The following is a 20,649-nucleotide window of genomic DNA, read 5'->3' on the forward strand; positions in this document are numbered from 1 at the left end:
TTCCATTATGAAGACATTGAAATGAGTTGGAAACTATTTATTAAACTACAATTGTGCCTCTGTGGTTGTCAGGCAGTGGCAAATAAGAGTGACAGAGTTAAGAGTGTTTTGGCATGAATTTATACAGTTTACTAGATTGTGTTTATTTTTACTGTTTATGAAACTATGTCCATGTATTATCATTTTGGAAATGTTTTTTAAATAACAATTGCACCTTATTGACTTTGCCTTTTGCATTTTATTCTGTTATAAGTACAGCTTTATTTCTTTTGTTGAAAAAGGTCATTACAAATTTTGACCTTGCCACAGTGATTGACCTTGTTGACCTTGCCACAGTGATCCATGCCCTTGTCACCTCACAGTTAGACTACTGTAGCACACTCTATGTGGGCCTGCCCTTGAAGACCCTCTAGAAATCATAGCTGGTGCAGAATGCAGCAGCAAGTGTTCTGACAGGGGTCAGATACTCAGCTCATATCTCTCCACTGTTGCACCAGCTACATAGGTTACCAGTGTTTTTCCATGTGCAATTCAAGGTGCTGGTTTTGACCTTTAAAGCCCTTAACAGCTTAGGCCCAAGATACTTGAAGGACCACCTACTCTCACATCACTCTTCCCAGCTTGTGAGATCATATAGAGATGCCCTCAGGGGTGTAGCTATAATTGAGTGGATGGGTTCAAAGAACCTGGGGGACCCAGCTCCTGAGGCTCCTCAGCTCTACCCTTCCCTATTTTCTTCATTATCTCCTTCACTCCAAGTGGAGGAGTGAAAATGGGCCTTCTCTCCCTCAGCTATGCCCCGGATGCTCTCCTGTGTGTCCAGCCACATGACTGCCAGTGACGCATGGGAGAGCCTTCTCAGTGGTGGCCCAGGCTCTCTGGAATGGCCTGCTCCCTGATCTTAGGCTTGACCCCTCCCTATTTAATTTTAAATGAAAGTTTAAGAATTTTTTTTAATTTCATCAGGCCTTCCCCTAACTATATATTTCTTTGTGATTGCCTTGCTTTAATGTTTCCTACACTTCTATGTTCATAGAGACTCTGTTTTACTTTGTTTTTAATAAATTCTGTCATAAGCCACCAGGAATTCATTTATGAAGAATAGCAGCAAAAAATAGTATAAATACAGAAATTAATAACATTATCACCCAAGTTCCTTTGTCCAGTACTGAAATCTTACAAAATTCCATAACCAAAATGAAGTGTGTGCGCTGTCAAGTTGATTTCAACTCCTGGCACCCACAGAGCCCTGTGGTTTTCTTTGGTAGAATACAGGAGGCGTTTACCATTGCCTCCTCCTGCCAAGTCTGAGATGATGCCTTTCAGCAGCTTCCTATATCATTGCTGCCCAATATAGTACCAGTGGGGATTTGAAGCAGCAACCTTCTAGCTTGTTAGTCAAGCATTTCCCCACTGCATCATTAGGTGGCTACCCACCCTAATTGCAAACTACTACCAGTTTATTCTGACAAAAGCTTTGAGACAACTCTGTCTTCTTCCCCTATCATCATATCTTAGTAATAGTAACCAAAGGTAACCTGTAATAGTAACCAAATGGCCAAGCTTGGAGTGGAAATGTTGCTTCTAGTGTAAGCAACTGGAAATGGAAAAGTGGCCGGAGCCTTTGAAACCTGCTATGTCCCCATTCCAATTCTGAAATGCAACATGTGTTTTAAATTCCACTGAGCAGGGAAAATAAAGCCACTCGGGCGGGGGGGGGGGAGCAATTTAGAATGAGGAAACAAGTGGAGAAATTGTTGCATATCCCCTTCCTTCTTCTCTGGTCGTAACCACCGGAAATAGTTTTTATTCCAGTCAAAATGGACTGTCATGCTGACAACTCAGTTAATGCATGTGCATATCATGCATAGTTTTGATCTTAATTTATATGCAGCCATTTACCAAATTTATAGCTTGCAGAATTTTAGTGTATTCAATTGGATTTCCCCTCAGCAATCTTCATTCCCCACAGTATTTTAATTCATATGCATGTCAGATTGCCTTTTTATATGTGAATGAATAGATCTTCCATATTTATTTGTTTCCCTATCTAAATCTTAGACCAAATTACTCTGCACATTCTACATGCCTTATATATGTTTTGCTAGTGAGATTTTTCAATCTCTAGACAACGATTCCTGTTCAAAGTATTATGAAAAAGATGTCTCAGCTGAAACACTGGTGCTGCGCTGCCATATCTGTGTGGAACCACACAGCCAGCTTCAGTCCCACCACTTAATACTTGCATATCCACCACTATGTTAAGAAATACTCTCATTACTGCTGTGACACCTCTGACCTTTTTGTATGCCTTTTTCATCCATGCACTCATTCCACAGTCCAGCTGATCTCTTGGAAGAAAGTCATTTTGTTCTCTTTGTACAAAATGCTTCCACACTGTGAAACCCCTTTCAGAATCAGCCCGTTGCAGCTTCAGCAATTATCACTTTTGCCACTGTCATCTTTACAAAGAGCAAGCAAGGCAATCCTCATGTCTGTGGTTAGGCCAAATATACAGTGGGAGAATCTTGGCACTCACATGCCACTGTGTTCAGCATCTGCTTGTGGCGGGGATTCCTTGTGGCATTGCACAGCTGGCAGAAGAAATTTTAAGATGTCCCTGAGTATCCATGGCTGGTTAGCTATATTGAGGGCTGGTTTACATATGCAGGTTCATTGCTTGAGGACTGCAACAGCCAGCAAAGCATATGTGAGGGGACCATTCCAGATCTAACACCACAAATAAAACATTTCTATCACCAAGGGTTTTTTTAATTTAAATTCTCTTTTTAACAGGGTTTTTAAAAAAAAAAATTAAGAAAGTTACAAAGACAGGAAACAACAAAAAGGGAAGTTATGAGATTAGAAAATAAACAGATTGTCAGATCTATACATGCCAAAGTGTAGTATTTGAGCATATTTCACAAAATATCAATCTACATAGTAAAATAAAGTCCCTATGCTGCAAAGGAAATAGAGTAAACAAAAGTATCGCACTTACAAAAGGCCATTTTGCATAAAAACAAACTTTTCAATATGGGTGTCTGGTGTATCAGTTTTTCCATTCAAGAAATTCCGGTACAGCACAATGGTCAATGTACTAAGTAGCCAAGTGCTTGTGTAGACTGTTGCACTAGCACAGGGGTGGTATTCCAGACATTGCTAAACTACAACTCCCATCACCCCTATTTTTGGGGTGCTGGGGATGATGGAAGTTGTAGTTCAGCAACATCTGGTGTACCACTGGTTGGGAACCCCTGTACTAGCACAAGGCTGTTGTGATACCTACTTGCGCTACATCTAGAGCTTTCCATCTAGACTTGTGTTGTGTTAGTACAGACTTGTTTGCACTTGTGCAACATGGTTGGCATGCCTCATCTGTTTTTCAGGGGACTTTTTGCACAATAGGAGAATTCCAAAAATCCTTGTGATTTAGTGTAGCTATGCCATCTTCTTGTGCCAGCACAACTTTGTTCATGGTGCAAGTGCTTCATTGGTCTGAATGTTGGCCAATACTTTTCAACAAAGGCAGTTCATACATTCAGCTGCACAGCAGTCAAATGCTGAGAAGTCAAGTGATGTGTATGCTTGTGTGAACCACCACCCGGCCTTTATCACTTAATGATTGTATGTGGCTACTTGCATGTCAGGAGCTTTGCAGAAAGGAGCTGTCCTGTGCCTTTGCCTCATGGGTAGCTCAGCTAGAAGAAAACACAGCTGGGCCTGGAAGCAAAGCAGTGACATTAGTGTCTGAGCACAGTATCCCTGGCACATGGGCCCTGCTCCCAGGGATGGAGCCATCATTGCACTGGGGGGTTCAAACAACCTGGGCCACTGCCCCTCAGGGGCTGTGCCTCATGCCCCAGCCGTGCCCCTGCATCTGACATCATATGTAGAGGGCATGGCCATGTTAGCTAGCAGGGCCATGAGCAAATGGGGCTGCACAGCTCTGCTTTTGAGAAGTTTCGGCCAGCACTGGCTGGGAACACCTCTCCCTGCCTTTCCAAGCAGGGAGAAACCATCCCAGCCATGCTGCAAACACAGTGCTAGCCAGATTTTACTTCTGCTAACATGGCCACGCCTGTTTGCTAACATGGCCACGACCCTGCATCTGATGTCAGATGCAGGGGGCGTGACTGGGGTGGAGTGGGCTGCCAGCAGCAGACTGAACAGGAGCCACTGGCATCCTCCCTACACCACTGCCTATTCCCTGATAAGAGGGGAAAGAGAAGTGGTCAAAGGGGCAGACAGGAAGGGAGAGTTATACACAATGATGCTAGGAACAGGAAGCACAGAAAGTTTCCCATCTTCTCTCAGCCCCTGACAAGAGGAGGAGTGCCCATCTAGCCAGCTAAAGGAAGAAACCGAATACCATCTGGAAAGCTACTAGTTAGAGACTGGCTACAGCTCAGTGGCAGAGCACATGTTTTGCATGCAAAAAGCCCAGGCTAAATACCTGGCATCTCCAGAAGGCTTTTCAGACAGCAGGCTTTACCGTGGGTTTACTGTGAGTTTTTACAGCAAGTTTGGAGCATAACAGATACTCTGACACAATAAGAGGAATTTTTTTTACCCCAGTCATAAATTGTATTAGATTCCAGTATGGAAGGGGGAAAACCAAATTCTCTGTGAAGTGCTCTCTGAAATATCGAATGGACTTCAGGGTAAATCTGGCTGATATGTGAACACACATCTATCCTTCCAAAGTAAAGTCATGGTAAAGTTGCCATCTGAAAAAACTCCAGGCAGGGCTAGAAAAGACCTGCCTTAAAACCCTGGAGAAATACTGCCAGTGAGTGTAGACAATACTGAGCTAGATGGACCATATTATATCTATGTTTTCCTGTACATCTTTTCATTTGCTACCTTGAGAAATTCCTAGACTGTGAGTCTTAACAGAAAATCATGTCTCCTAAGGAACACTTTCCTCAGAGACTTTGGCCAGACATGATAAATAAGGCATCTTATTTATCACCCACCCAAGTTTACTCTCCCAAATTGGGAAAGTACTAAGGTCCCCATAAGGACAGCTCAGTTCAGGATATTCTAGAAACCTTGCATTGTAAATGAGCTATTCTGAAGAAATGTTATATCCCCTCAAGCACAAGACTTCCAGTGGGCTAGTTCATACATTAATATGTGAGTTGCCAAGTACTTGCATATGTGAACTGGCTAATGAATGCTTTCTCACTTTATCAGTGGCCAAGGATGGTTTCAGGTTTCCCATCATTCTCTTGCTGACTACATCTTCAGAAGCATGGAGCATTTGATTTATGTACATATGATGCCAGCAATTAGGGATGTGTATAACAAAGGTGGTACATTTTCTGTCTACCCATCCATCAGTCATTTGATTAGAATATGTTTCTCTTAATCTTTTTTCTTCCCAGAACTTTTAATTTCATCCTTTTAAATATACTTCATTTAAATTTAGAATGTTATCCATCAATATAATTCATCTTCTTTCTTGTTTGGTTTACTACATTTATCTGACCTCTTCTTATAATCAAACAATGCTACCAAGATATAAATATCACTTGTTACATTTCATGAACATTCTTACTTATATCTTTTGTCAGTAAGGCGTCACGTTTTGTTATTCCTACCTTGGCAGTGGTTCTTTTCACTCAGGCTTTTACAAATGATTTTTTAAAAAAAGTTTATTTTGTACTGTAGTCTGTATTTTCAATTTTATATTGTAATTTGTTTTGTGCTATGTGTTTTAATTGGATGTTTTTATTGTGTTGTGTTGTGAGTCACCAGAGAACAATTTATTATGGGGTGGATAACAAATAAAGTTGTTTGTTTGCTTGCTTATTTAATTTAATTTGTTTGTTTGTTTGTTTATTTGTTGGTATTTCTCACACAAGTTTTTTTTAATCTATTCACCATTTCCATAACATTGTTTTCCACCTCCAAAGCATCTTTACTGAGATAATGAAGCTATTCACACAACTGCGTGAAAATGGGTTGGGCTGCATTAGCCTGCTTTCTCTGGCGCCTAGCCTGCCTAGAAACCCCTAACCCTAATGGGGTTAACGGAGTGGGCACTCCGTTAACCTCGTCCTTTTGATCGTGTGTCAGCTGTGTTTGCCTGAAGCCATGGCTGATACACTTGGGATGGGGGAGAGGGGACCCCAGGAAGGCACCATGCACTTGCATGGTGCCTTCCTGGGGTTCAGTGGGCTGGGGCACCATGTAGTGGTGCCCCCCTTCCCCTGACCCTCAGACCCCCCCAATGGAGCAGTGGCTGGGTGCAGGAGTGCCCGACCAGAGCAGCCGCTCTTCTGGGTGCCCAATCTGGGTGCCCAGCAATGAGCGACTGCTTATGTGTGTGGGGGAGAGCGGCTAATCCAAACCCCATCTGGCGCTTCACAAGGGTTGTGTGAAGTGCCTCAATATATGTTAAAAGCTTGGCATACTCTAAAATGCTGTAAAAATACTAACAATAATAATAGTAATAATAATGGCTGGCATCCTGATGAATGGAGCATTTGCAAAAGTAGAAGAAGATGGCAGAGTTGCACTAAAAAAAGAAAGATTTGTGGCATTTCCCTATAGCACTCTTTTACAAAAGTTCTCTTTCAACAAATGAGGAGTGCTGCAGATTAAACAACGGTTACACAAGTGCATGCATACTTGCACTTGCAAAACACTAGTTTGGAAGGCAAGCTAGGCACTGGTAGCTAGTGCAACTGCTTTGTGCTAGTGCATTGTCCATCTGCAAACGCTTTATTAGTCAGGATGCCAGCCAATATATTTTCAGCCAATATATTTCAAATTAAATTGGCTGATATCATTGCTGGTTTGAGCCACTTAATCCACATGCACAGGAGTTGGGAAATTCCTGTTCTCTCTATGGTCTCTTAAATGTCTGCCTCTAATCTAATCTAATTTAATCTATTTTTTACTATTTAATAGCCCAATTTATGTAATTCACCATCAATGTTTAAGTTATACCCAGAGTATTTCACTTTTCTTTTTATAACAAATCCTCTCTGACTCCTACTTCTTTCCATTTTTATGTAGGCATTTTAACAGCCTTCTATTATAAAACTTAGATTCTTGGATATTAATGTCTATAAATTCCATATTAATCCATTCTATGGCACGTTTTCACTTTGAGACTGCATTTCCCTTTAATGTCTTCTTCAAAGGCTTTTTTACATTTTCATTATTTCTATGTATATATTTATAGAGATGCCACTCTATAAAGATTTGGGGATCCTTGAAAAAGTCTTACTATGGCAATACAGAGGTAAACTGCCTTATTTATCATGAAATGAGTTTGCTTTCTAAAAATGAAGTGATCTCATAGTGCAGAAAAATGCTGAGCTGCTCATTGATTGATGTAGATTCTAAAAATACATTTCCCCCCACTAAATATGTCAAACCTTGAAGGACTGGCAAGAATCAAAGGAGTAATTCACAACACACAAACAGAAACAAACAGAAAGAGAGAGAGAGAGAGAGAGAGAGAGAATTCTTGAGTGGCTGGCAATATTATTCGTGTATTTTGGCCCTCATTTGTTACTGGGTTCCTACAATTTATTAATTTCTTGTTAACCTTAGTTATGTAGATGCTATGATAAATGTCATTTTAATTTTTAAAAAAACAATAACTAATAACCCAAAATATATTACAATTAGTTCTGGGATCTTCATTTTAATCTTCTAGGAAATATATTGCTGTAAAAAATAAACATCCTGTTTATTTACCAGTCATAGAGCCCAATTCAGACATTATGTGGTACATGTGTACAGCTGCTCTACGCATGCACATGTTTTTGTGTGAATTACTGAATATGCCTTCACTTTAAAAGTAAGTACAAGTTTCTTCAAATGCAAGGTACCAATAGGAAGTGTAATTCAGAATGTACATTGAATATGTGTATATAACTGTGAATGTGTACATTGTGCATGTGTACATTGTGCATCGACCCCCGTTGTACATCGACCCCATTGTACATCACCGAGGGTGGTGATTCTCATTATTAAGCAGGGGGAGAGCAACTGGCCATATCCATCTGTAGTACAGCATCCCTCCAGTGGCTGTTGTTGGTGTCTACCTTATGTTTCTTTTTTAGGTTGTCAGCCCTTTGGGGCCAGGAAGACATTTATTTATTTATTTATTTATTTATTTATTTATTTATTTATATCTTTGTAAACCACTTTGGGAACTTTGGTTGAAAAGCGTTATATAAATATTTGTTGTATTCATTTGTACATATGTTAAACATAACATGTGAATAGGGTTAGAGCTTGTGCTGACATCAATGAATGCATGAAGGGAGAGGTGTTGGGACTGTGTTGTCAGAACTGCTCGGGAGTGCTGGCTAGACACTCCAACTGTACTTTTGGCTTAGAGTGGGGAAATCACTTTGGCTTGGGGAGCAGTTTGGCTTCAGTATCAATTTGAGCAAGTTTTGGTGTTTTGTAAAAGATGAGGAGGCAGAAATACAGTTCAACAGGTTTATTAAGAGTATGTGGGTTAAAGGAAGACAAAAATTAATTAGGCAAGGCAATAAATCTTAACTAATATTCTACACAAAGATATGGTTAGCAATAATTCAGTTTACAGGTCTAATTAGAGATCAATTGGCTTGGCTAAGGTGTTTAGACCAGAGCCTGGCTTAAGGCTTGCCATGAAAAGTGCTTGAAGGCGGCGAGGAAGGGAAAAGAAGGGGACAAAGAGACTCAGAGAGGCAAGAGGGTAGTTTACCTATCCTTGGTCTGGTGGTGCGTTGGTTGTACTTGCAGGTCTCCTTGCAGTGAATGGGCAGAGAGGTGGGAAGGAAAGGTCAAGGAGCGAAAGCTACCACTTGCTTTGAGAGTCTGTGGATAGTAAGTTCAAGCAGATTCCAAAAACATGTGCTTTGGCTAGAGGTAGTTATACCTTGAAATGTGCCCTGAGGCAGTTTCCAAGCCATGTTGTCTACCCAGAGGGTAGCAAATTCCATGGGAGACAAAACAGTGTATCCCTACTTGAGCTTAATCTTACTGAGTGGATCTTTGCGCAACAATGGCAACAGGAAGCTATGCAAATGGGCTGGACGTGTGTAGGTAAAGAATTGCTAGACTGTCCATCTAAAGAACAGGATGCCCCAAGGTGTAACAAGATTAGATACTTCATTTTGGATGTGCTCATCTACCAAGTCCTTGCCAGCTAACTTGTTAATTCGAAGATGGGCTTAGGAAATACTCTGCTTATCTGATTGACTCCCAAGGAGTACTGGACTATTATCTTTGGTGGAAGGGAGGATGTCTTCCTTGATTGATTCATCCTTTGAATTAGGGTCTGCTCACTTGGCTCAGTGCCTTCTCTTGTGAAGGAGTGGTATGTTCCATTCAGTCTTTGCTATTCTAACCTGGTGGTCGGGGTGGGGTTATACATTGCCTCATGCCTTGGAGATGCATGAAACCAGCATGTGTACCCCACTCGTGGATTGGCAGGGCACTACACTGAATGTAAGCCACTGAAGTCATTCTCACACCCAGCCCTACCCAGGTAGGAGAGCTGTAGCCCAGGTAGGGCTGGTCAAGGGAACTGCTCCGATCCCAGCAATCCTTGACCAAGTAGCCTGTTTTTTTAACCTGGGTTAAAAGTGACATCCCTGTTTAAAAGATTCAGGAAGCACTGCTATGGAAGACCTCTGCCTAATCTGGAGAGCTGCTGCCAGTCAAAGTAGAAAATACTGGGCTGCAGTGTTCCCTCTAAGGTTTGCGCATATGTACACACATTTTTTAAATGTCTGCTAAGTTAAATCAGATCCCGCTCAGGTCGAATCAGAAAGGCCCCATTCTGAATGCACATGTGTAAAAACAGCCTGGGCTGGCATATACTGAGTTTCATATAGCCATAGGATTATTTGCTAGGACAAATTCACGATTGCAACTTCCTCTGTATTGGTTTTTCCCTTTCATATTTTCTAATGCCACAATTTCCTTGTTGCCAACCATGTCCTTGATAGAAAAAAAAACATATTTACATTATTATGAGCAAGACGCCACTGAATTCTGCATTTACATATGTTAGCTTATTAGACTGCTCCATGGAGCTTGTCACCTTTAACCTTCCTCATGTATTCCAGCGCTATCATTAATTTATCCTTATGATGCATTTGGGAGATGGCTGCTTTTAAATGCAGCACCTTGCAAGGTGAAGATGTACTGGCTTTACATTCTGATTACCTTGCTTTACTGCAGTATTATGATGGGGGGGGAGTCATTGCTTACTAACCTTTTCATATGCCACTGTACTTGGGCAAACCCTTTTTATTTAATACCTGTTTTTTCCCTACAAAACACTTTCATATATATTAAAACAAAAATATAAGGAACAATTCTACATATTGTGCCTAATAATTGTAGCAATGAACTCTTACTGGCACCATTTCAGCTTTCACTGTGAAATAGTTTGGTGTAATGAACAGAGAGTTTATTCAAACACAGAGTCCTGTGATTCACATTTAATGCAGCATAAGCTTTTGTGGGCTATGGTCAACTTCATCAGATGTGCCTCATGAAGATGCACCTGATGAAGTGCATTCTAGCCAACAAAGCTGATTCTGGATTACATTTGTTAGTCTTTACAGTGTCACAAGACTCTTTGCTTTTGCTTCAATGTTCAGATGATCAAGGCTAACCCTCTGGAGAGAGTTTACTGTCAGAGTTCCCCCCTGTTGTGCTTCAGGGCAGCTTACTTCTTAGCTGCTCATTTCTATGTATGAATCAAGATGCAGTCAAATGGGAGCTAGCCAGTGAGATGAATAAGGAGAGTGCTTTTCGAAAACCTGCTGCTCACTTATGGTGGTTAGGGGAGAAGTTAAAGAATCCTATACAGTCAGCTCTTTAGTCCCAAAGTTAGTGGGCAGAGCTAATGTTGTGGCCTTTCAGCTCTATTATAAATTAGCTGCTTACTGCTGCACCAGAATGGCTGTGGTTGTTTGAAGGGTTTGATATTCATATACGACATACAATTGTTGACAGACGGTGCATTTGCACTTATCCTCTCAAACTGCAGTAGTTTACTTTAGCAATAACTTCTGCTGTAAACTATATCAGAAGTGAGCAACAGTAATTTAATCTCTACTGCATTGGCAGCACAGAAGAAAAATACTTTACTGCTAGAATTACTGCTGAAACTAAATGATTTCTGTTTGAAAGCATAGGTGTGAAAACACCCAGATTTAATACATATAGGCATCTGGAAAGCAACAGTATGCAGCTTTTCAGAAAAAAGTGGTGATAGATTCCACTTATCATTTTGGATGATACAGATTATCAAGACCCATTTCAAACTGGGTTTTGAGCAGGCTATGGGGTTGAGACTGCCTTGGTCAGCCTGATGGATGATCTCTAATTGGCTATTGACAGAGCGAATGTTATTCTGCTGATCCTTTTGGATCTCTCAGTTTCTTTCGATACCATTGACCATGGTATCCTTCTGGGTCGCCTGAGGGAGGTGGGATTGGATGGCACTGTTTTATAGTGATTCAATTCCTACCTCTCTGGTAGATTCCAGATGGTGTCTCTTGGAGACTGCTGCTTTGCAAAGTGAGAGCAATAAAGTATGGAGTTCCACAAGGCTCCATACTGTCTGCAATGCTCTTTAACATCTACTTGAAACCACTGGGAGAGATCATCAGGAGGTTTGGTGCAGGGTATTATCATGCTGATGACAACCAAATCTATTTCTCCATATTGACTTCATCAGGAAATGGCATGATTTCCCCAAATGCCTGGAGGTGCTAATGGGCTGAACGAGGGATAACAAATTGAAGTTGAATCCAAATAAGACAGAGGTACTGATTGTGTGGGGTCAGAACCCAAGAAATGGTTTAGATCTGACTGTTCTGAATTTGGTTACACTCCCCCTGAAAGATCAAGTATGTAGCTTGGGAGTGCTCCTGGATCCAAAATTTGCCTGGTTTCTCAGGCTGAGGCAGTGGCCAGGAGCACTTTTTATCAGCTTCAGCTGATACATCAGCTATGCCCATTTATGATCTTAAAACAGTGATGCATAAGCTGGTAACCTCCAGGCTTGACTACTGTAATTCACTCTATGTGGGTCTGCCTTTGTACATACTCTGGAAACTACAATTGGTACAGAATGTAGCAGAATGCAGATTGCTCTCCATGACAACCCTAAGGGACTGTATAACACAAATTTTAAAAGAACTGTACTGTCTGTCAATATGTTTCTGAGCAAAATACAAAGTGCTGATTATTACCTATAAAGCCCTCAACAGCTTGGGTCCAGGGTACTTATGAGAGCACCTTCTCTGTCATGAACCCTGATATCTATTAAGATCATCTGGAGAGGTCCAGTTACAGTTGCCACTGGCTCATTTGGTGGTGACTTGGGACTGGGCCTTCTCTGTGGAGAATTAAACTGTTTAATTGTTTTTCTCTTATGAGATTATTTTAATTTCTTATTCCATGAATTTTTGGGGGTCTTTGTTTTATATTTGTTGTGTTTTGAATTGTGTACACCACCTAGAAATGCACATATCAGACAGTATATAAATATGACAAATAAGTAAATAAAGATGAGGGAAGGTTGAATATTTTGGTTGCATGCACACAATCACAAGGATCCTCATTAAGAAATTAACCAGCATTCAATCCTAGTTACCTATCCTGGTTAAATGCTAGTCCACCTGAGTGGTTTGACTAGATTGCCCTGAAATTCTGGGTTCACATAATTTATTCTCTGCAGGCTCACAAATCCTAATCAATTTTTAAACCATAATCCTTGTGATCATGTCAATGCAGCCTTTAAAAGAATATCTGCTGGGGGTAAGTATATAGTAGGCTGTTTGCAAAAGCGTTTGAAAGCTATCAAGTTAAAAGCTCTGCTATGTACAAAGTCAATATAGACGGGAAGTTAAAATTCTCAGAGATAGTGGGTAGGTATCAGGACATAAATCTACATTTCAGATTTGAACATCAGCTTGATACCCCACGTTCCAAGATGCCTGTTTTCAAAGAGACCCAAAAAGATGTTAAACACAAAGGTCATTCACACAATCAATCCCTGTGCTGCACATGAGTAGCCCAACCCAGACTGGGCTGCCTTAGCTTGGGTTGGGCTGCTCATGTGCACAGCCTCATTGTGGTGCAATATCTTCCCTGAGGAACTAGCATCACCATGAAACTTGGTAAACATATATATTTTTTAATTTAAAATATTTATACTCCACCGCTCCAGTACACTACTGCTTGGGGGTGGGGGCTCACAACATTAATAAAATAGATACAATGTAAAATAAAAGATCAATAAAGTTAAACAAGTTAAAAGACTAGGCTAAAATCACATTTAAAATTACCTTTTAAAAATTCAAATTAAAAGTTATTAATAAAAAGCTAAAAACTGATAACTATAAAAACTAAATAACCTACCAGATATAAGCAGCAGATAAAACATTTACAAGCCTCTTTAAAAAGATGTTTTTAATTTAAAAAACAAACAAACACTGAGGGAGGGAGCATGGCAATGCTCTTGGGGGAGGGTGTTCTAAAGTTGCAGGGCCACAACCAAAAAGGCCCTGTCTCTAATCACGGCTAACTGGATCTCTGTTAGTGGCACGGCCATGAGCAGGGCCTCAGATGCTGAGCGGAGGGCCCTGGCAGGTTCATATGGGAGAATGTGGTCCAACAGGTACCCTGGCCCCAAACTATGTAGAGCTTTATCACAGGTAAATACAGCAAGCATTCAGAAATCATAGAAAAACTTGATATGTACATTCACAAATTACAACATAAATGAACACCAGCTCAACCACCACACCAGTTTTAATTGGTGAGGAAAGATGTGAAAATATGCTGTAATATGACATCTCCCAGGCTGAAGTAACAGAAATGAAAGCTGGTATGCTCATTCTGGACACAATTCTACATTTCAAGTTTGAACACCTACTGCTGTGCTGCAACCCTTTTCAGTAAAACCATTGTAAAAAGAGGCGTATTAAATATTGTGATTTACTAGGAATCTTGTGTTTAGGAGATACTCAGCAGTTTAAGACGGAGATGGAACCCCAGCAAAAACCCTGGATAGGTGATATTGCTGAGGAGACAAGTTGTATCCCATGTTTGATTCTTGACAGAGAAATAATGATGTATTTCACATTATCTCTCCCAGCAGACCATATTTTCTCTGATGCGAGAGACTAACTTTTAAGAAAGCATGCTCAGGATTTATGGTTAAGTTATAATTTCCTGGTCGAGGTCCCACTGGAATTCAACAAAGAGGCGAGAGCGAGCTACGGTTGTCCCCTCTGGCGTCGCTGATAGCTGAATGATTTCGATCATTGCATCACTGTGAGAGGAGAACGTGTGTCCAGAGGGGTTGCTGCGGTGTGCAAGGAAACCCCAGCGGCCCCTTTCCATAGGACCTGTCCCTGAGCAGTTTGCATGTGGCGTGATGGAGTGCTTCAATTTCCTCCTTGCCTGTGGGTTCCCCTCCCCGAAACTTCCTCTTCAGTTATTTTTACCCCTCGGGACAAAAGTGATGGGGGGGGCGGGGGGCGATTCAGGGTTGCCATCTTACGCACAGATAAAGGTAAAGTGTGCCATCGAGTCACTGTCGACTCCTGGCGACCACAGAGCCCTGTGGTTTTCTTTGGTAGAATACAGGAGGGGCTTACCATTGCCATCTCCCGCGCAGTGTGAGACGATGCATTTCAGCACTTTCCTATATCGCTGCTGCCCGATATAGGTGTTTCCCAGGGATTCGAACTGGCAACCGCTTCCTCCCTGTGCAAGTTACTTCCCCGCTGCGCCAGTAGGTGGGTAGTAAGTCCTACTGAACTCAGGAGGACTTCTCGGAATAAACACGCGTCGGAGCGCGCTGCACAAGCCCAAGAAGCCTGACTGGCTTACAAGTGTCGCACTGTGTGAACAAACTTTTACATTTGTGCTTTGAGGGAAATTCATAATGTACTTCGGTTTCACGCCTCTACTTCATCTCCTCGTCCATTAAACTAAGAAGCAGTGGGAAAAATGACCCTAAACCCAGCCCCTCCCCTCTCCGCTCGCTCTTGCATCCAGTTTCCCGTCCCAGAAACGCGAAAGCTCCTGGACCGTCGCCCTCTTTAGATGACAGCTGTTAGCAAGGTCCCAGGCAGCCGCTTCGCTTCTTTGCCTCGCAAGCTGGGCTTGACGTCAGCGCTGCTTTCCCGAGTTGCCGCCGCCGCCGCCGCTTGGGGTTGGGAGTTGGCTGGTTGGGCTTAGGCACAGCGAGGTTGATGCCTCACCAGCTGCCTTTTCCCTTATGGGCTGCTGCTGCTGCTGCTGCTCGATTCGGAAGGTGCCGTTTCGGACACTCCGCTGCGCCACAGAGACCAGCCAGTCGTGCAGTTAGCTAACGGCCGAGGTCTGAGGAGCGGAGGCATCCTGCTTAGGGAGCGCGGCTGTCACTGAGGCGCAACCTTGAGGAGGAGACGCCTAAGGAAGTGTCCAGGGCAGGAGCACCAAAGAGAAATTCATGCGCTGGAAAGAGACCCCTCTGACTACGCTGGTGGCGGCGCGCGCAAAGGGGCGTCCCCCTTAAATGTGCCTTAGGACGGGGCTGTCTGGACGCTGTTAACTGGGCGCGAAGAAGGAAGCCCATTCTTGAAAGAGAGCCGTCAAGCGCAAGGGCGGGAGGGACCTGTAGGGCAAAAGAGGCGGAACCAGAAGTGGGCGCCCTTAAGAAAACCCGCTGAGAAGAATTGTGTGAGGCGCTCTTCTCAAGAGTCCTGTCCATTGGGAACTCAGCGGCTATTAACCCTTCGAAACGGGGCGCTGAGCCGGTCAAGGCGGCGGAGCTTGGGCGTGCAGAGGAGAGCGCGCACATGTGCCAAGAGAGGAAGGTGGGTGGGTTGGGTGAGCCAGGCAGCCAGCCAGCCAGCTAGCCGCGGGTGCTCTGCGCGCGGCGTCCGAGGGCATTTCTGAGCGCTGCGTGAGGCGGCGGCTGCTGCTGTCCCGTCCTGTCCCGCTCTGTGCGCTGCGCTGAGCGGGGCCAGCTGAGGCAAAGTGGCCTCGGGTGCCAATTGCATCCGCCGCAGCCATGGCCTTGAAGGACAGCGGCGGCGGCGGCACTGGCGGCACCACCAGCACCACCACCATCCTGCCCATTAGCGACATGGTGTCTTCCTGTTCACCGGCAGCGGCTGCTGCGGTGGCGGCGGGGGGCTGCGCTTTCCCGGAGGTGGTGGAGCTGAACGTGGGCGGGCAGGTGTACGTGACCAAGCACTCGACGCTGCTAAGCGTGCCGGACAGCACCTTGGCGCACATGTTCTCGCCCCGTCGGAGCGCCACGCGGGAACTGCCCAGGGACAGCCGGGCGCGCTTTTTCATCGACCGCGACGGCTTTCTCTTCAGGTACGTGCTGGATTATCTGCGGGACAAGCAGCTGGCTTTGCCGGACCACTTCCCGGAGAAGGAGCGCCTGCTGCGCGAGGCCGAGTACTTCCAGCTGGCCGACCTGGTCAAGCTGCTCTCGCCCAAGGTCACCAAGCAGAGCTCGCTCAACGACGAAGGCTGCCAGAGTGACCTGGAGGACGGCAACTCGCCGGGCAGCGGCGAGCTCCTTCTGCCCCATCAGCGCGCCGGCGAGAAGCGCGCCGGTTTCATCACGGTGGGCTACCGGGGCTCCTACACAACGGTGCGGGATAACCAGACCGACGCGAAGTTCCGCCGGGTGGCCAGGATCATGGTGTGCGGCAGGATCGCCCTGGCCAAGGAGATCTTTGGTGACACGCTCAATGAGAGCCGCGATCCGGATCGGCCTCCTGAGAAATACACTTCCCGATTCTACCTGAAGTTCACTTACCTGGAGCAGGCCTTCGACCGTCTCTCCGAAGCTGGCTTCCATATGGTGGCTTGCAATTCCACCGGCACCGCCGCCTTCATCAACCAGTATAGGGAAGACAAAATCTGGAGCAGCTATACCGAGTACATCTTTTACAGTAAGTCCTCCCCTCTCTCTTTTGCTCCATTTTTCTATTCTATCCGGGGGGCGGGGGAGGAAACAGGGGTTAACTTCTGCTAGGATTTACAAGGGTGTGACTACAGAACCATTTTTGTAAAGACTTAGACATGATATATGACTTGAGAAGGAAGCTCCCCTGAACATGTTCAGAGTGCCTTTCTCAAGCTGACACTTAGCTGAGGTTACTGGGCAAGGACTTCTTCTAGAGCAAAGTTGTAAGAACAAGCTGAACCCTGCTGGATCAGGCCAAGGCAGTTCCATCCAGTATTCTGTTTCCAACAGTGTCCAACCAAACAGGGAAAATTATTATAAGGAAACCTATAAGCACCTAGGCAGCCTTGTTTCCCAGCAGTATTTAATTTAGTAGTTATGACTGGAGTTACAGTATGGAAAGGTAGCTTGATGTTTGTTTATTTTACTGTCCCCCAAAATAGTATTTAATCCCTTCTAGAAGTCAGTATTAGTGGGTCTAGAGCTGCAAGCACTTCTCTGTAAGAATGACTCATTGCAAAATCAATTGTGTGAAATCCACTTAAGCTCACTGCAGAGGAAGAGAAATTTGACAACCTCTATGTACAAAGGAATTAAATAAATGGTAACTCAGCCACTGTGCCAAATATACAAAAATAAATCTTAATTTTCTTCCCTTTAAAATGTAAATCTTGTGTCACCAGAGAAATCTCCAAGTAATCAGTTTATAATGAGTAGTCTTTTCTTGGTCAAAATAGAATGCAATCCTAGAAGATCCACTGTGTAACACTTTGATAGTAAACAAGTTCTTTGGAAGTAAGTTCTAGTCAGATACATGAGATCTACTCCAAACAACTGGTGTTGAAAGGATCTAGGTGGTGATATCTAAGATTTGGGTTCTCCCTCTCTCTCTCCCTCACCCCTGCTCCCTTTCTTATCAGCTTCCCTCCTTCTGATATGCTGTTTGGTTCTCCCAGGGCTGTTTCATGCATGTTCATCTTAATTCCTCACCGGCCCTGATCATATTTTAAAATATTCATATTCCTCTTTTTTCTTAAAAGAACACCTAAAGAAAATTTTGAGTCAAATGTGTAAACTGTCTCCATCAAAAAGTATTGTTTGAATTGATGTTGGGTGATATGAAAGTTCCATCTATTGTGGTTCATCTGTGATTAAATCACACATATAAGTCATCACTGATGTCAATGAATGTGTGAATAGACGTTCAATGAATGTGTCACATGTGTCAATGTGTCACATGTGTCAATGAATGTGTCACAGTCAATGAATGTGTGAATATACATGTGTAAATTTGCACTCAACCCCTATGTATCTTGCATAACAAGAAGTTTGTTGACCTGCCTGGTGCAATTTTGTGGCAATCAACAAGAGGAACAAATACAAGTTCATACTGATTGTGCTGGCATGGGATCACTGGACACTATTGTAGTTTTTGTAGTGTGCAATTGTGAATCTTAAGAAACCAGAGAAAATAATCTTGATTGTAAACTTGATTGTAACACTGAAGGTTTTTATGTTTTCTCTGTGAAACAATATGTGGTTTTCCTCTCCCCTCTACCAAACCATTTGAACCTCTAACAACTACTGGTTTTGTCTGAAAGACTCCCTTCTTTTTAAAGGTTTGGAGAGTGATGCTGTTTGACTTTGAGGGTTTCACAGGCTTTGTTGAAGTGAAACTTTGCACAAGATTAGAGCAAGCAATTCTACAAGTAAGGAAGGGTTTTTAATATTTTATCACTACATTTCCTTCCATTCTCATTATCTACAAGTAAACAGAATCCATCAGGACACATTTCAGTGGAGTACGGAACAGCAAGAAGAGTTTCAGTTTTCCAAAGGCTATCAAAGGTCTGCCTCCAAAAACAAAAAAGCTTCACATTTGGTGAAGTTTAATTAGTTGTATATCAATGTACAGGTTTACATTGTTTGCAAATGGAAAAATAAGCTGTAGATGTGTGTTGCTATATGTTGCTAGACAGCATAGTTAAATCTCACAAAAATGTGCACACTGTGTTGGACAATAAGTAGAAGTGAATTGGACTAATGAAATTGCAGCTGGATTCAAAATGTGAACATTGTTTGGCAGAGATTTTTCTTCCCAAGACTCAGGAAGCTTTTAAATCCTTTAAACGTTTTTTTTGGAAGGGTTTGAGTTAAGCATTGTATATAAGGGAGAGTAATTTTTCCTATTTACTTATTTCTCAGGGAGGAATGTGTCTTGATGCTTTTGCAAGAGAAGAAATTGGAGCACTTTAGTACAACAATTGCTGTGTGACTAGGAAGTAGCTGCCATTTTTCACTTTTTAAAAGTTGTACGAATAAATATCATGGGATAATAGTTTTGGTTATGAGTGGCATTTTAAGCAGCAACTGAGGGCCAGTTCATGCAGCCAACAGATTCTGCAGATTACTTCACAAGTTAACTGCCAGCTTGTGGCCATGGTCACTGCCATGTTTCAGTTGAAACTTGTTCTGTAAGCCGTCGATGTTTCTAGTCTCTGTTGATGGTACTGAAAAGGCTTTATTCTGGATATTGTGCAAGCTGACGTGTGGTAATTTAGAGGTCACCTCGATTAAGTTTCATTGCCCCAGTGCATTATCATCTTTTAAACAAATAAGACAAATTTTCTTTGGATCGGGGAAGCAGCCCAAACATTTAGGCAGTGTACCAAACATTTAGGAGGTGGTGCACCTAGGCAATCTGGGCACTCGGACCACCCTGCAGTGAGGCCCTCCACCGCCGCTGTGAGCCCTCGCTGCTGTGAAGCCAAACCGCTAATATTCTAGCCACCATGTGTGTGGCCGGGGGGGGGTGAGCAGGCCTCCCCCTGTGGCAGTGGCAGGCGGAGCAGGAGTGTCTGGCTCAGTGGCCTCTGAGAACTGTGAGGCGCTCCGGTGCGCCTGAACAGTTAGAATAGTCACAGGCTTATGACACGCTATTCTCACTGTGCAGACACATCAGAGTGCCTTGCAGTTCTCAGAGGCCGCTGAGCCGGACAGTCAGGCTCAGCGGCCGCTCCCACTCTGCCCGCCACCGCCACAGTTGGGTAGGCCTGCTCGCCTTACCCCCCCACACCCTGCCCACACACATGGCGGCTAGAATTTCGGCAGTGGGGAGGAGGGCTTGCGGTGGTGGCAGGGGGCTTGGGGTGGTGACAGGAGTCCCCCTGGACCTTGGAGGCCACGGGTCGGAGCCCCAAGGTCCGGGGGTAAGAGCGTCTCTGCATTTAGGAGCCAGACAATAGATATGTACTTGACACAGTTACCAGATTTAGTGATGACATGGGTTGGGGGAGGGTAAGTAAAATAGAAGCAGGGCTGCTTAGGACAACTAGTGTTGATAAAATAACTCTGCCTCTGAATATCCTAGTCTAGGCACCATGATTAAATTTCTAGGCACCATGGCGCCCTGCCGCTTGGGATTTGTTGTACTGAAAGGTCGTGCACATGACCAAACATGCCGGTAGGGCAGAGGGCTGGCGGGGAGGCAGGCTCCTGCCTGTTTCCCTGCACATGAGCATCTGCTGTTTAAAGACTCTGCCACTCTCTGCGGCACATGATTGGAGCCGCACGAGTGGCAGAGCAGGGGTGCAGTGCATTGAGGGATCATTGCATCAGGAGCGCTGTGCATTGAGAGATCCTCCCTCAGCCAGGCACTCTTGCCACCTGGCTCTGTGTGTATA

At 43.7% G+C, this 20,649-nt stretch overlaps 1 protein-coding gene and 1 long non-coding RNA gene across 3 annotated transcripts in view; one reads left to right on the forward strand and one right to left on the reverse strand.

The window, feature by feature from the left end:
- The window catches only part of LOC128328128 (uncharacterized), a 57,458-nt gene extending 40,519 nt beyond the window's left edge, over window positions 1-16,939 (reverse strand). The window contains exon 1 of the long non-coding RNA XR_008309040.1: window positions 16,817-16,939. This is a non-coding gene — a long non-coding RNA (uncharacterized LOC128328128). The remainder of the gene's footprint in view (window positions 1-16,816) is intronic.
- Window positions 15,171-20,649, forward strand: part of KCTD8 (potassium channel tetramerization domain containing 8) — a 94,048-nt gene continuing 88,569 nt past the window's right edge. Inside the window, exon 1 of one of the 2 annotated variants that reach the window (XM_053257761.1) lies at window positions 15,171-16,952. In XM_053257761.1, the coding sequence (XP_053113736.1) occupies window positions 16,052-16,952 (901 nt within the window). In that variant the 5' untranslated portion in view covers window positions 15,171-16,051. The remainder of the gene's footprint in view (window positions 16,953-20,649) is intronic. The other variant, XM_053257760.1, reaches the window with a different exon arrangement.

Source organism: Hemicordylus capensis, chromosome 5 (genome assembly GCF_027244095.1).
Source record: "Hemicordylus capensis ecotype Gifberg chromosome 5, rHemCap1.1.pri, whole genome shotgun sequence".
In the NCBI taxonomy this organism is placed as follows: domain Eukaryota; kingdom Metazoa; phylum Chordata; class Lepidosauria; order Squamata; family Cordylidae; genus Hemicordylus; species Hemicordylus capensis.